General features: G+C 45.4%; 1 protein-coding gene across 1 annotated transcript in view; it reads left to right on the top strand.

Moving 5' to 3' along the window:
• The first annotated feature begins 228 nt into the window (after positions 1-228).
• Positions 229-16,770, top strand: part of LOC140219129 (uncharacterized) — a 53,665-nt gene continuing 37,123 nt past the window's right edge. The window contains exon 1 of the mRNA XM_072289018.1: positions 229-580. Within this exon, the coding sequence (XP_072145119.1) occupies positions 495-580 (86 nt within the window). The 5' untranslated portion in view covers positions 229-494. The remainder of the gene's footprint in view (positions 581-16,770) is intronic.

Below are 16,770 nucleotides of genomic sequence, written 5' to 3'. Positions count from 1 at the left end.
CTGTTGACATTTCTCCAATATAGCATGTGATTTACCCTTTTAGCAGCATTTACTTTATAACAATCCTACAACATTTTTCTACTTATAACTTAATATAATCCACCCAATGATGGCTAAAAGCTCCAATCCTCGCTGGAAAGCATCAAGTAAACATGCTAATTTCCTCAATTTTTTCCCTCGGCATTACTGAACAACACTGTCTTGTTTAATACATTCTCGAAACCATTATCACTTCATTATCTTTTCTTTATTTACTAAAATTTCATTTTAATTTTCTCCTTTTTCCTCTACTATTGCCCGATCCAATCGTAGTGAGTGAGCGATAGCACCATGCTCCAACCAGCCAACCTCGCAACGTTTTAAGCGCCCACCCCACTGGTCTGTTGTCCGAAGTAGAGGTCAGTGGCCCACCCATCCTAGCCGAGTTCGGCCATAAAGACGAGAGCGAAGAAGTGCGTCTCACCGTGGATGCCGGCGTCGCGGTCCACACAGCGATGCGCCGGGCCGCCGGGCTCGCCCTGACTCTCGCCTGCGTTGCAGCGCATGTCCTCGCGCTACCACGGGACGCGGCCGACCCCCAGTGAGTGCTACGACAGTGCGCTGCCCGCGCTCGGCCCATAAGACACCGTCCAAGCAGGCGAGTCACCTCTTATTACCCATAGCTGCTCAAACGGCTTTCTTTGTGAAACATTCATGAGCATCCCCATGTCTATGCGGATATGTATTGCTCTGTAGAATGAGTGCCAGTGTATGTTGTGATTCTCAGAAGGGTTCGAACAACACAATAACGCTACACCGATGTCGTTTATATTATTGTTGAGCTAATCTAAAACAAGCGATTCGCTTACTCACCGCGTTAGCTTCCGCATGCTGAAAAATCATCTCAATAGGAACGGGACGTCTAGGTGCACGATATAGAGATGCTTCAAAAGCTCACAATGTTTTGTGCTTCTATATGTGTAGGCACGCCACTTCACTTGATATCCCAAATTATATGAATGTCGTATGCAATAGCTCGTGATCAGGAAAATAGCTGGAACATTGAGCTTACTACAAAGCCCTGCATGGCAATACACACGAGATATCTTTTCACAGAAGAAACATTTTTGTTGTATGTGATCACACTAGTCGCAGTCGATCACAGCAAAAATTAATGGACGTTTTCTGCAAGCCACGTGTGCCCGTAGCAGCAGCACGCTGAAGAACCTCACTGAAAGCACACCGGCTCCGCTATTGTCTGCTGCCAACATGTTTTGCGTTGACGTGGCGACGGGTATAAGCAACTTCAAAAATTTTCTTCCTGTTCTTGGTCAGAAAATGCTCCTCAAGCTTCCGGAATTTTTCCCATATGTACAAATATTAGTTCACAGTGCTTCGAATACTGAAAAATTATTTAAGTCAGCACTTCTTTGCGTTGTTTGTTACCGGTAGCACCGCTGGCAATGGCCCTATACAGGGGCGTGCGCTTTTCTCTTAAAAGTGTACAAAAAACATCTTGCGCATACCGCAGCTAGGTTTTAGTTCAAATTGTGCAGAATGATTGCATGTTTCGGCCAGGATTGTTCCATGTAACACTTGGTGTTACTTGCCTAGTTTGTCAAGAAAGGATTTCGAAGTTGTGTTCGTCTGCACCTCTCGAACGCGCCTCCGACCAATTATCACACATGAATCTCGAGGCCATCTTCTATCGCATTGCAGACGGCGGAAGTGATACATAAGGCATATTTCAGACTTTACTAACCACGACGAGCGCAGACGAAGACAAATTCGTAGCTGTGTTCTTGACAAACTGGGCAAGTAACTTTATTAGGTTTTAAATGTCTAAAAAGTCTGCAAACCGCGCTGGCTATGTCACTTTCGTCGTCTGCAATACGGCAGAGGATGGCCTTCGAGATTCGCTTCCAATAATTCCTCTGGGATGCATATAAGACGCACAGGCGAAGACAAATTCGCGGTGTTTAAGGCTGCGACGCGTTTAGCTTCCTTTGTTGACGACCTTCAAGTGACCTTGAGCCAAAAGCCAGAGCCGTCATGCGTGCTCTTAAACGAGAACACGGAGGAAGGAAAGCGTTGGAAAGGCCCCCGCCAGCCAGCACGTGTTCAAAAACATGTGGGGGAAGTCACGTGTTTTTTTTTTTTTTGTTTTTTTTTTTGCGAGAGAGCACTAGGACTGGAAAACGAAACGTCAGCGTTGCCATGGCAACCGCGCTCCTAAGGCTCTCGCTGCTGCTCGCGGCCTCAGAAAAGTGATGGAATTTTTCGGCCCGTGTATTTCTTACAGTAAATTCTGTTCGCGAGACAAACTGACTTTGGAACATGGTGTGCAAGCTTGAAAGTTGTGTTTAGGGTCTACGAGTGTGAGCGTCAGCCAGCAGCAGGATAATCACGGCGTGGGTCTTCGTCGTCTTCATCAACGTGCCACGGAAAAACACAGGAGCGTGTTTGCTCCACTTAAAACTGTTACAGGACTTTCGTAGGCTTACTTCTGACGCGCGTAGGCAGCACACACTTCTGGCGGCTCGCAGGAAGTTCAAACCTCGCGCCTATATCTGGTCCGGCGAGCTGATTGGAGGTATAAAGGGAGATGGCACACCAACATGGCCGCCTTTAAGGCTTCAAAAACGTACCGTCAGGGCCTCTCCTATTTCGTTTCTTTCCTCCATGAAAAATAACATGCGGGCAAGTGGCGCGAACATATGGGAAAGATTCGGACAACCAGATAAAACCGAAAAAGAACTCAGTCTCAAGCTCCTATCCCTTTGTACAGGACCGCATTACATACGCTAGTTACAGCGCAAACAAGTTACAAAAAATATTGCTTCCGAGTTCTTCCTAATGATTGTTCACAATATCACTCAATCTGTAACTTCCAGTACGCTGAAGCTTTATTTGCAATTTCTAATACCGACGTTCAAAAAGCAGATATAAGGTATTATATACTTCCTTGTCATTTTTTGGCCCTCAGCACTGAACGCCGGCGGCCCGCGAGTTCTGGGGTGCGGGTTTTGCGTTGCCTCGAGAGATGGCGCCGCGTTGCTTGGCGCCTCCTTCAGGCGCTTCTAACCGTCTCGTTGGCTTAGCGGTTATAGTGTTGCGCTGCTAATCACGAGGGCGCGGGAGCGAATTCCGGCCGCGGCCGCCGCATTTAGTCGGAATCGAAATGCAAATACACCCATGTTTCCCCTGCTGGTGAAAGTCAATCGGGATTCCCCCACTACGGAGTGCCTCATTATCAAATTGTCGTTTTCGCACGGAAACTTAAGAATTCAATTCATTCTTCTGCTAACTGGGCAGTGCGCTCGGTCTGCCTGGCGTCTTTTGCTGCCGGTCATGCAGCCTTCAGCCGGTTTTCTTCTAGCTGGGCTGTGTCCATATGGGCCAGTACGCAGTATGAGGTGGTGAGGTGTCGTAGGGTGGCGTGTGCCGTTCCCAACCTGCATAACACCTTCTTTAAGATAGTGCCTAGTATCATCTGCAACTAATCTACTTTGCCGGTTGCCATTCCACACTTACCCCTACTCTCCATTACAGGAGAGCCAGTATCTTTAGATACGAAGCATTTCTTGGCGAACTTTGGCAATTTGACAGTATCTATCTATCTACCTATCTATCTACTAGCCGCCCTCATGTCGTTTCCTTAACTTGGTGTGTACCAAAATTAGCATAGTATAACAAGAGTGTATTACGAACATACATGATAGGTCATGACATGTAAGTCATAACATGCATGTTATGTAGGCCATGAAACAGCCGCGTACGCCTTCGTTCTCTCATGGTCGTTTTGTTAACCTGGCAGTCTTACTACACACTGCTTTGCTTAATTAACATCGATTCCCACAGGGCGTGGGATCTGCCAGCTGTTTTTCATGAGAAACTAGACATAACAACGCCAAGTGTTACAAATGAGCAATGCTGGGTATAAAATATGTTATTTCTGGAAACTTTTTACAAGAACGAAGCTGCGGTAAGCGCAAAATCTTTTGTTCTTCGACCGTCTTCGTTCCATAATCGCTGATTTAAGCTTTACCGCAACACAAATAGGTATTTTAGTCAGGTCATATAGCATGCGAATATAACAATAGTGGCAAACTGAGGTCTCAGGACAGCACCTGAGGTAATGTAAATGTGGATGGGGCAATATTTCAGGTGTAGTCCATGGAATGGGGGTAGAAGTGTGTGCCGCGAGGCGTTCGCCTAGACGATCGGCGGTCCGAAATTCACGTTTTCCAGAACAATACATCCTGTACGTTTCTACGCCTATACAACGGCTATGCAGCGAAGCCATATGAGGCCATTGCCGCGACGTCTCTTTTGTTAAACTTTTGTTGTTGTTGCCTATGGGGAGAGAAGTAAACTTTAATGGAGGCGCAAATTAGTGGTTCAGACCGTGGGAGAGGATCTAGTGTGGAGGCGATGTGGCCGCGACGTGGTTCGCCCACTCTGGCAGCATGACTTGGCATTCTGCGTCAATCGTTTGGACCGCACGCTCCCATGCCTCCCGCGTAGGGGCACGCCGAAGAATGGTTCTCGCAGAGGGGGTTGGATGGGCACCCCCAAAGTATGTGATCTTGGTCTGCGGTTAATGCTTCAGAGTGCCTGCAGTTAGGCTTGAACTCTGGATTGGAAATGTCAGCCAACCTTTCAAAGCTTTGCATGGAGCGAGTCTGTACTCGCCGTAAAGTGGTGGCCTGCTGCCGGGAGAGAATCTTTCTTGGGAACGGCTACACTCTGCGCGAATCCTTGTAGAAATGCGTGAATTCGTGCTATGTGAAGATGGGTTTAAGCCAGCCGTCCGGATCGAGCGATCCCAACTCCCTGTTATCTGCTCCTCAGGCGGCAAGGTGAGCTGCTTCGTTAGCCGGGTTGCCGGCGTGAGTTGGCACCCACATTAGCGGGGTGATTGATAGTGTCGTGCGGTTTGAGAGGTCTGCTTGCAATGGTATTGCCCCAATAGAGCAGCTTCTTATGGCCAATTGAATCTCACACAACGAATTTAACATCAGTTAGGGACGCACCCATTGCAACTGCGGCTTCTTCCGCCTCCACATTGGAGGACTTGTTGACCTAAGTGGAGCTAATGGCCCGACGGCTGCCATCAACGGCAGCCATTGTGCAACAGCCATTGCCGCGCCGGCGGTGTCTATGTCGACGTATGATTTGTTTTATGGCGAAAGGTATTATATGGAAACTCCAAGCGCATTGATGCCGTAGGCGTCGGCGTCGCCGCGAGGTTCCGTATAAAGTCCAAGGGCGATAAAACCGTCTCCGCGCCTCATATCCTGTATGTGCGAGTTAAAGTGGACGACGGTTAGCCGCCGATCGCTGGTCAATCTCCGCGCGAAAGGGAGAAAGCGCACCCTCTCGGTCACGTGCACCGGGGGAGGGGGGGGTGAAGGGTAAGGAGGGAGCGCCTGCTCCTCCGGGCGTCCTGCGCTCTGTGCTTGCGCCTGCCGGGGCTACTCTACCTTGAAAGCCATCTGCCACGGGGCAAGGTCTACTCGCGTTCTACTCTGGGCGGCGCTGTCGGTCGCGCGCCACCGCCAGGGCCGCTTTCCACCGGGAGCAAGGGGAACTGTAGGGAACTGACGATCGTGGCTCAATCTCGCGCAAAGCGCAGAGGTAGCGCGGGAAGGTGGAGTGGTGGCTTCGTCTCCGCCAAGTGCGTAGTTTGCACCGGCGCGCACGGTCACGCGCATCGTATCTTGAACGGGATCTGCAAAAGGCTCATATCTTTGCGCGCCCTGTGTACTCGCAGCTTGTGCGCTGAAGCGATAAGACCGCACGAAGGTGACTTCGCTCGCTGCTGCTGCCGCTCTTGCTCGCACCAGTGCCACAGAGAAAGAAATAGAAAAGCGGACACTCCCCATACAGCCCAGCGGCCGAATTGACAGCAGCGCACCAAGCCGCCGGCATTAATACCTAAACCACACTTCCGGTTTCGGTCCTGGGCGCGCGGGTTTTGTACGCTAGATGGTACGCGTTACGCCGGCTGCGCTGATCCACGCATCTTATTTCTTTTTCTTTTCTTCTACAGCTCAACCGCGCGCGCTTGTCGTGAAAAATCGTTTTGTTGTTACGTATAAATGATTGCGAACAATCTTTACAAGCCTCCATCGAATATGTTCCACGTGCAATTTCATAAAGACGTAAGACGCCTTGTGGAATAAGGAAAGGTTTATTCTATTCCATATAAATGCTCGTTGAGGGCTTCTTGTGCCTTCATCGAACGTTGTGGCACCAGGTAAGCCGCAATAGTTCACGTAAGAAGCTCCACCGGGCGACGTCAGCTGAAAAATTTAAACTGCAAGCATGTGTCATATTGGTATTAACACATAAATAATGCGTGTAGAGGCAAATTGTGCGAAATTGGTGAGTCTGCGGCATTACAAACAAAAGCAGTTCGCTTTTACATACGTGGATTCAAAAATACCCGCCTCATCCCAAACTACCATACACACCACGAAAATATCCTACTTCCAAGCATTCCCCTCTTCCCGGCACTTACTTCCTGCACTTTAAGTGCACGAAACGTCACAGCTCAAGTGCACTCGCCGCCATCGTCAAGATCCCTGGGCGATCCCGCTGGCAGCTGTACGAACTGTTCTATCTCCCTTCCGGATGACTGTCTTGATCTGACCGCCACCACACGTGCCCAGAACCCGGGCATAGCTGGCACGCTGAACCGTCCATTCACGATCAAGCCCCGTCCCATGACGTCAACGATCATGCATATAAATTCCCAGCCTGATCCTTCCTTCTTCAGTGGGCAAGGTGGCAGCAGTACGAGCAGCATGCTTACCCGCTGCCTATTTCTTACGCAGGTATGTTACTTTCGGAATGCTCGCTGCATTCGCTCTGATGATCGATTCTTACTGCTGCTCCTTGCCCACACCATTCTCGCAGATGCTTTTCTTATATTTCTTTGTACTCTCAGCTTGCTGTTTGTATTAGTAAATTGTTACAGAGCGGTGACGTTGAAAGGAATCCTGGTCCTCGCTCCCAAAAAAATCCAAGCCTTTCGCAAGGTTTTCACGATCAACCATCGGTGTCTGAAATGCTCGCTGAGCTCTTGAACGGACAGAAAAGATTAGCTGAGGATATCGCCGAAATTAAAAGCTTTCAACAATCTGTTAATACACGTTTTGAGACTATCGAATCGCGTCTGGTCGCTCTGGAGTCCTCGTCACATAAGCCTGCCGTCCCAAGCGGCAGCCTTAACAGTGAACTCGCACGTCTAACAAACGAAATTCACAATCTTTCAACTAAAACTTATGAATTAGAAAACCGTGCTCAAAGGAACAATTTACTCTTACACGGTCTGCCAGAATCCTCCGAGGAAGATAATGAACGCCTGTCCTCAGACATTGGAAAATGGTTTGAGGATAAACTTAAAATGAGTTGTCCTTATTTATTTCAGATACTGTCAATCCCAGCGGGATTTTTACAGGTTGGGCATATATTATACACTCACAAATAGCGATAAAAACAGGTTTACATGATTTCAACAATATTTGCAATCGACTCAAAGCAGATTTACACATATGGTAGGAAATAAAACAAGGGTACATTTCATTTGGCAAAAGGGGGTGAAATTACATAGGCAAATACAATGCTCATACAGATTTCATTTTATACAATGACTTGTGTGGTGTTATTTCCGGCTAACGTAATCTAATTATTGCACAACAGCTCTTCTACAAGGGTTATAAATTTCGGCAACGATGTGTTAGTCGTTATGAAGGGGTCAAGGCTATTCCATTCTCTTATTGCAAGAGGAAAGAACGAATATCTAAAACAGTCAGTGCGAAATGCATATCCTTTAAGTGTTAATGAATGCTTATGGCGGGAAGGTCTGGTGTCAGCTAGGGATATATACAACGAAGTATTTATTCGTAATGCATTGTGTATCAATCGGAACAATAATTTTAGTCTTGCTAGCTTGGCGCGGTTTCGCAGAGTAGGAATACCAGCTTGTTTTAGCAGTTGGGTAGGTGAATCGCTATTCTTGTATTTGTTAAAGATGAATCTAATTGCCTTTCGCTGCACTCCTTCTAGTTTGTTAATAAGCTGTTGTGTATAAGGAAACCAAATTGTGTTACCATATTCGAGAACTGGGCGAATAAATGCGTTGTATGATAGCAGTTTAATTTCCGGTGGCGCAGCTCGAAGTCTTCTTCTGAGGAAGAACAGCCGTTTTAAAGCAGATGGTATGATACTGTTAATATGAGATTCCCATCTTAGGTCATGTGAAATGATCAAGCCAAGATATTTAAGCTCATGAACTCGGGTGAGCGGTATATTATTGATTGTGTATTCGAAGTCTGACCTATGTTTTTTGCGGGTTATAGATAAAAAGGCAGTTTTTTTAATGTTCAGCTCCATCTGCCACTTTTTACACCACTTCACTACATCGTGAAGGGCGCTGTTTAAATCAACGTGGTCATTCATAGAGTTAATTTCATTATAAAGAATGCAGTCGTCGGCAAAAAGCTTCATTTTAACGCGGATGTTAGAGGGTAAATCATTAATAAATATAAGGAATAAAGTGGGAGCAAGGACACACCCTTGAGGCACCCCCGATGTAACTGGTACAATGGAAGAAATTTCATTGTTAACAACAACATACTGAAACCGGTTGGTTAGGTAATCTTCAATCCAATTGACAATAGAACCATCGCCTAAAGTTGTTTTCAGTTTGCTGATTAGTTTTCGATGGGTTACTCTATCAAACGCCTTTGAAAAATCTAATGCTATTAAGTCAACTTGTTTTTGATTATCAATGCTTTGGGATAAGTCATGCATTAATTCAAGTAATTGGGTTATTGTTGAAAGTCCCCGCCGGAAGCCATGCTGGATAGGCGATAATATTTCTGCTTGCTCTAGATAGTTCGTGATATGCTTTAATATGATATGTTCTAATAATTTCCCTACAGTGGACGTTAGCGATATTGGTCTGTAATTACCAACATCACTTTTGCTTCCTGCTTTATGAACGGGGATTACTTTCGCTATTTTCCATTCCTTTGCAAGGTTACATGTTGATAAGGATTTGTTAAATATTAGATGTAGATATTTCGCGTTGACTTCGGCATATCTTTGAAGAAAAGTGTTGGGAATATTGTCCGGGCCGTTTCCTTTTTTTGTGTCTATTGATAGTAATAAGCTCAGGACTCCTGACTCAGTTATCGTTGGCATGCCTAGTGGTCTCTGGTTGTAGTGATTCACCTCCGGAATGCGACCATCGTCAGCAGTGAACACAGACTGGAAGTATGTATTTAATGAATTTGCAAAACTTAAATTTTGTTCCTGAGAATTGAGAGTGTTGCTTTGTTTTTGGGGGCTAAGATACTTCCAAAACTTTCCAGGGGAATGCTTTAAAAAGTTTGGAAGCGTAACTGAAAAGAAATGTGCTTTTGCTGTACTAATCTTTGCTTTCATTTCATTGACAGCACACGTGAGTTTACGTTTATGTTGAGGGCCTTTTTTTGTTTTGAGCAATTGTCTTAGTCGCTTCACTTTGCGCTTTGCATGAATGACATCACGTGTTATCCATGGGTTATTTTTATTAGTTTGTTTGGTTCTTATTGGAATATAGTTATTGATGCAGTGGGATACAATGGCTTTAAATCTTTCCCATAATGCGTCTATATCAGTGTCTGAAGAATTAGCGAGTTCTTCAAATGACTGATACACCAAAACTAAGTAATTAACTATGCTTGAGTCGTCAGCTTTTATAAAGTCTGGATAACTAGTTTGGGAAATAGAAAGATTTGTTGCGGCCTGAATGGGAGTAGTGCATAATGTTAATTTGTGATCTGATATTCCATCTAGCACTGCTAAGTTAGTTTTATTGATCGAAAAGTGGTTGCTCAGAAAGATGAGGTCAAGAATGTTGGATGCATTGCCTTGAACACGTGTGGGCTCGTTGACAACTTGTGACAAGTCAAAACTAAGCATAATATCAAAATTAGAAAGATGCCATCGTCTTGGAAGGCCTTCACGTGACCGTCCGCGACCCGTGATTATGAAACTTCTGGACTATCGGGAGAAAGTTTCGGTGTTAAAAAGTGGTCACAAGCTAAAGGAAACCGATTACTGTATTTCGGAAGATTTTTCACTACGTGTCCGGAATATCCGCAAAAAACTTAGGGAAGCGTCTGAGAGTTTTCGGAACAACGGGTGCAGGGTCCGCATACAGTTTGACCACATATTTATCGATAAAGTTCGCTATAACTGGAACAGCGCTTCTAATACATTAGAGAAAGTACATCGTAACACAGCACTAAATAGTGTCACACCTACCTCTCCGCCTTGACTTAATCGTCGCAAAACCAATGACCTCCGTGTATTAAATAGTAACGCAAGAAGCCTTCTCAATAAATTTTCCGAGTTCATCTCTCTAGTAACTGCTCATTCGCCCCATATTATAGGCATTACGGAAACATGGCTACATGACGGCATATACGACACTGAAGTGGCGTTAAGTGGATACACGTTGGCAAGAGTTGACAGACCAAATGGTAGAGGCGGCGGTGTCGCCCTCTATATACAGTCTCACCTGAAGTTTTTAGTTCTTGAAACCCCATGTGAAATTAAATTGCTTTTGTGCAAGATTCATTTGGAAAGGTCATCCGAGCTAATTGAAGTGTTTTACTGGCCTCCTGGCTCTTGTGGTTATCAGTTCGGTTTTTTTAGCAACATTTTGCATGATTGAAATCATCAAATGTAATACTTATGGGAGATTTCAATGCACGAGGCATTCACTGGCCCTCTCTCACCATTACCGGCTGCGACGTGTCACTCTCAAGAAAATCATTGCGCCTTTCCCTATCAGTCGGTCTTAAACAGATTGTCCACGAGAACACCAGGGAAACGGCTGTCCTAGATTTAGTTTTTCTTGGCTCAAGTCTTTCAAAAAGTGGCTTCCAGTGCTGCGTTACTGACGGGATTTCTGACCACAAAGCCGTACTGTTCTCGGTTTGCTGTATTGTTCCCAAACCGCGGATTGAATACTGCACTTTTCGTGATCTTAGCCGCGCCAATGATACTGCAATTACTGCAATTACCGACACACTTAGCGAATCGTTTGAGAGGCTTCATGAATTATCTTTGAACAATGATGTCGACGTTGCCGTAGGGTTTTTTGAGAATATTGTTGAAACGTATTAACCAGTTTGTTCCCCTGAAAACAAAAAAGAAAAATGTTAATTCACCGTGGATGACAAGAGGACTACTGCATTTATCGCGTCGTGTTTCGAGACTGCGCAAGTGTAAAGGAAATGGTAATCCTGTTACAATTGCAGAGTTCAATGATGCCAAGAAGGAACTTCGCCAGAAACTAACATCTGCCAAGGATTTCTACCATGCTGTTACTTTGCCAAAATTAATGAAAACAAACCCTCGCATGTTCTGGAAATCGATAATGCCAAGTAACAGCACAACTAACAGTTTAGTTGTTAAGGACGTTGCAGTTTCAGATTCACTCACGATTGCTTCCGCTTTTAACACCTATTTTCATTCCGTGTTCAAACAGGATAACTCTTCACTTCCACCTTTTAGCTGTGACTCATACCCTCCTATTGAAGACATCGTCGTCTCTAGTTCAGGTGTTCTGAACATGATCTTCCATTTAGATACTAAAAAGAGCTGCGGCCCAGATGACATACCGAATTCCTTCCTCGTTCGCTACTCCCTTTGGACAAGCAGATACCTCTCCGTTATCTTCCGTAAATCATTATCCACCTCCACTGTTCCCCAATCTTGGAAGCTTGCAGCGGTCATTCCGATATACAAATCCGGTAACGCTCAACTTCTCCAGAACTACACACCCATTTCATTAACTGCCCACTCAGGCAAGTTACTCGAACATATAATTTTTAAACACATCACTGAATTTCTTCAAAGCCAATTACCAACATGGTTTCCGTCGCTGATATAGCCCCGCTACCCAACTAATCGAATTCACGCACGATATTTGTCAGTCATTAGATTTAGGCGGACAGATTGACGGCATTTCTGTTGACTTATCCAAAGCTTTCGACACCGTCCCACACCCAAAACTCCTCTAGAAGCTTAACTCCATTCTAATTAACCCTTCTCTGGTTGGTCGGATACATAGCTTCCTAACCCAGCGCTCTCAGTCTGTGCACTTTAACGGCTCTATTTCCTCTCCTGTCAGTGTTTCATCCGGCGTCTCAGAAGATTCCGTTTTAGGCCTGCTTCTTTTCTTACTTTATAATAATGACTTGCCGCATTGCGTGTCCGTTAATACTCGTCTTTACGCTGCGGGTTGCGTCCTCTATCATAGTATTAACACACCAATGGATCATGATTTACTTAATGCTCCTTTGCAAAATTTTGTAGGTGGTGCATGGAATGGCAAATGAACATTAATTTCTCTAAAACTGTTTCCATGTCCTTCTCCAGACGCCTATCTCCATCACTTTTCCCATACACTTTCCATGGTCAAGATTTAAGAAGAGTAACCGAATTTAAATACCTTGGTCTTCATTTCTCCCATGACACGTCATGGGCGAAACACATTGACATCATATGTAACAAAGCTTTCAGACGTCTCGGTTACCTCGATCGTTCATTGCGTAAGGCTCCAAAGGATACCAAATTGATGACGTATAAAACAGTTATCCGCCCCATTCTTGATTATGGCTGCATCATATGGAATCCTCATAAGAAATTCGATATTAAAAAGTTAGAATCAGTCCAAAAGAAATCAGTGCGCTTCATTTTTCCCAACTATAGCCGAGATTTTTCCTTTTCTTCCCATTATACAGCTACAGGTCTTACAGTTCTTTCATCTCGCCGCCGCTTAGAATGCATGGCATTTTTACACACGCTGATTCATTCTGAGCGCCTTGTTCCACTAAATAATTATATGAACTTTAGTCCGCCTTCTATCTCTAGCAGTTCTCATAATCTCAACCGTATCCCTTTCTTTTGCCGAACGGAGATGTTCAAGCACAGCTTCTTTTCATTGGCCATTGAACTCTGGTATTCACTGCCTGGCAGCATCCGCTCTTTACCTACGCAAGAAGTTTTGAAAACAATTACATATACTTGATATTCATATTTTTGGCGCCTGTATCTCGTTTTCTTGCTTTTTTTTTCTCTTCACTGCCCACTCCTGCAATAGCCTCACCAAGGCTGCAGTATGTATAAATAAATAAATAAATAAATAAATAAATAAATAAATAAATAAATAAATAAATAAATAAATAAATAAATAAATACACGGGCTACTGCGTGTTTCCAAAGGACTTGGCTACAATCGACGCGATGGTACGCTACGAATACACAGAGGTGACAACACAGGCCCCCAACCAGACCATGCTGGACGCTCGCAGAATTCCTTCTACTCTCACTCGAGACAAATGCGTGGGTGCAAAGCTTGTCTTCAGTCGTGCAGAACACGTTAGGAGCTCGAGTTACGAGCTCCTTGTGTTTGAGCTCCTTGGCGTTATCTTTTGCACGTTTTGCCAGAGCGAGCGACACACTCCCGTGTTATGACTCTTCGCAATTGCTCGTTGCGTTTTCGACAAGCGTGAGTACTGAAAGAAGGTTTAAGTTGTTGTTGGGCGATAAAGGCTGTCACAAACTTGTCGCAGTAAGATTCAGTACACGCCAAACTAACTTTGTCATCATGGGCGAGCTGCTTTTCGCTGCGTCATGACAGCTGCGGTGAGTGTGCCTGAAAATTTTCCCAAAATGCAACAAAGTTAATTACTATCATGTTGGGGGTCAAAGAGAGCGTCACAAACTTGTCTCAGTAAGAATGAGTACACGCGAAAAAACTGCGCCACATAGCCGAGCTGCTTTTCGCTAACTGCGTCACAAGGCCAGGCGCGGCGAGCGTGCCTCATAAGTAACAAAATAAGTACCGAATTTAATTTTCAACAATGTTGGGCCTCAGAGAAAGTGCCACAAACTTGTCAGTGCATTAAAGCGCGGAACTTTACTGGGTAACAGGGCCTTTTCGCTAACCGCGTCACAACGCCAAGCATGGCCACAGCGCTTGAAAAGTACCCCAAAAAGTAACGAAATTTGTTACAATAATATTGGGGGTTATAGAAAGCGCCAAAACTTGTCTCAGTAAGATTCAGTGCACGCAAAACTGCGTCACAGCGCCCTGTGCGACCAGCATGCCCTAAAGCTACCGAAATTAGTTAAAATCCGAAAATAATGCTGCGCTCATAGAAAGCGTCGTTAACATCTCCCAGTACGAGTCGTTATTTCAACTTGACTGTGCCACGATCGCCAAGCTGTTTTTCGCTAACTGCGTCAAAGTCTAGGTTCCGTGCCGTAATCCTATGCTTGAAATGCGTCGCAGACTGTCGAGCAAAATTTCTCACCGGGCCGTTGTCCAACAGTGCAGTGTTGCCGCGTCGAAGTGCAGAAGGAACGCGAGAATTCGCTGGCAGCTCAACCAATCAGGCTAAATCCAAAAATAGAAAAACAGGCAGACGGGTCGCCGAACAGGCCAACGCTCATATGCGCAGCCGGTCTGGCTCGGTTCGGCGGCGTGTCTGACGAATGACGCATGAATCTGGCGCATCATTCACCTGTCGCTAGGCAACGGAAGAAAATGTAAGCCGCAAAACATAATTTAATTTATACCCAGATATTTTTAGTTCTGCCGGGAAAGAATAAAAAAAGAAATGTCAGTTAACTTCATTTAAGATTCCCTTCTTTTTTTTATGCTCGCGGCAGTAAACGGTAGGTGTTAATACTAGCGTGACGTATTTCCTGTTGCCAGTTTTCGCCGAGTGTCCTCAGGTGTATAATTTCCGTCTCTATGCCAGCACTTTGTCTGTGACTGTCCGCGCTCATAGAGTGTGACGTGTTCATGTTTCCGTGTGTGCGCTGACCCCATGCTTGTTAATTCCGTTAGTAAGTAAATGTTTCCAAGTTTATGCGATCGATAAAACTGCTATCGTCGTATAGCTGTGTACTAATTTGCTATCACAATCGAGGCCTTTCTGGCGAGACTGCGACTTCTTTAAGGACTCGCCAGAGTGCGTCTGCCTTAGCTTTACGTCCATGCTTGTTGTCCTTTCCAGTGTTTTTGGGAAGAGAGGTAGTGTTAATTTTGGTAGGGATGTAATTAGGAATTCGACAGCGATGCTGGATGTCTACAACGGGATTGTACCCTAGTGTCCAGAGTATCTCCTGTCCTGCGGCAGTTCCAGATAATCTGATCATATGTTACTATTTCTGTGCTTCAGTAATATCCTCTGGCGTATTGTGAATGCCAAGAGCTAGCAGTCGATCGCTGTTGGTCCATTTTGTCAGCCCAAGGGTCTTTGTATAAACTGTGCGGATGAGGCTGTTGATCTTCTCCAGGTCACCTTTCCTAAGATTCAGATACAGACACGCGTAAGCTATCCTGCTGATTATGAAGGTCTGTATTGATGAGGTACTTTTTCTTTTACACCATGCCGCCTCTTCAACACCGTTTTAAGGAGGTTACTTAGCTGCCTGGCTGTCGTCTGAAGCCGACTATAATGACTTCGTGATTGTGCGTGTTCTATTGCGCCCGTAGCGCAATATCCGAATGTTGGGTAGCAGCGGGACGGAGTTTCTGCCTACTTGTACAAGAATGTGAAAAGGCATACCGGAGTCTGAGGCGGTTTTCCTTTTATTACTAATGATGACCAACTGGACATTTTTCGGCGAGCACGTCAAGCCGTTCTGGCGTCCTTCCTCTTGTACAATATGCAGCGCCGCCTGCAACGACTCAGCTATTTCACCATCCGACCCATTGCAGCACCGGACCATGACATCGTAGGCGCCTGTTGGATGCTTGATGGGGAGGTTAGCTTGAAGACGAGCCGATAGATCTCTCATAGTGACATCGAGAAGAAACGCAAAAAGCATGGTGCCTTGTGGCGTGCCCGAGTTCCTAGCTTTATTATGTCGCTTTTGAACTCCCCCATATGTAGACTAATGGCGAGCCAGCCAGGTAAGGGAGGTAAAGGTGTATCTATAGGCCCTGTGGCCAACGTTCATCCTAGAAGGCTTTTCGAGCACGGCTTTGTGTGAAACCTTATTGAAGGCTTCGTGAATGTCAAGGCCGAGTAGGGTACTCGTGCCACAGGATGTCCTGCGTGGATAATGTAGGCCGAAATCCAGTCATGGTCGCCGGGAAGAGCTCTTTCATTTCTGCATATTTCACTAACCTGTTGAGGACCACGCGTTCCATTACCTTTCTTAAACCATAGGTCAGTGAAGTTGGCCTCAAGTTCTTCCAAGTTGAGTTCTTTCCCGGGTTTCCGTATGAAGATTACGTTGGCATCCTTCAATTCTTGCGGGAGAAGGCCTCCCTGCCAATGTCTGTTGAATAATTTTGTGATGCTTCTAATTCATAGACCATCCAGGTGTCTGAGCATCTTGTAAGGAATTTTGTCCTTCCCCGTGGCTTAGGTCGGGCATAGTTGGTAGAGTGCAGCTCGAATCTCCGCCTCGGTGAAGTCCTCGTCTATGAATGCATTTGCCTCCCCGCTATATCATATGCAAACGTTGTCCTCCTTATCGCTCTAAAGATAGCGCGCTTCTAAAAGGTCGACCAGCCAAATTAGGTTGTAACGAACGAAAATGCGAGGCTCTCTCTTCCCCTCATTCTTCTGGGCATGTCAGCCTTTCGTTTGCGCTTCTAGCGGATTTCTGAAGTTTAGGTGTAACATCGAGAGAAAATGTTTAAACAAATGTCGCTGGCTCGCCCAGAAGGCGAAGCATTTATTGGGGATACCAATTCAT

The sequence above is a fragment of the Dermacentor andersoni genome, chromosome 6 (assembly GCF_023375885.2).
Source record: "Dermacentor andersoni chromosome 6, qqDerAnde1_hic_scaffold, whole genome shotgun sequence".
Classification (NCBI taxonomy): domain Eukaryota; kingdom Metazoa; phylum Arthropoda; class Arachnida; order Ixodida; family Ixodidae; genus Dermacentor; species Dermacentor andersoni.
This window is presented reverse-complemented; position numbering and strand designations above follow the sequence as displayed.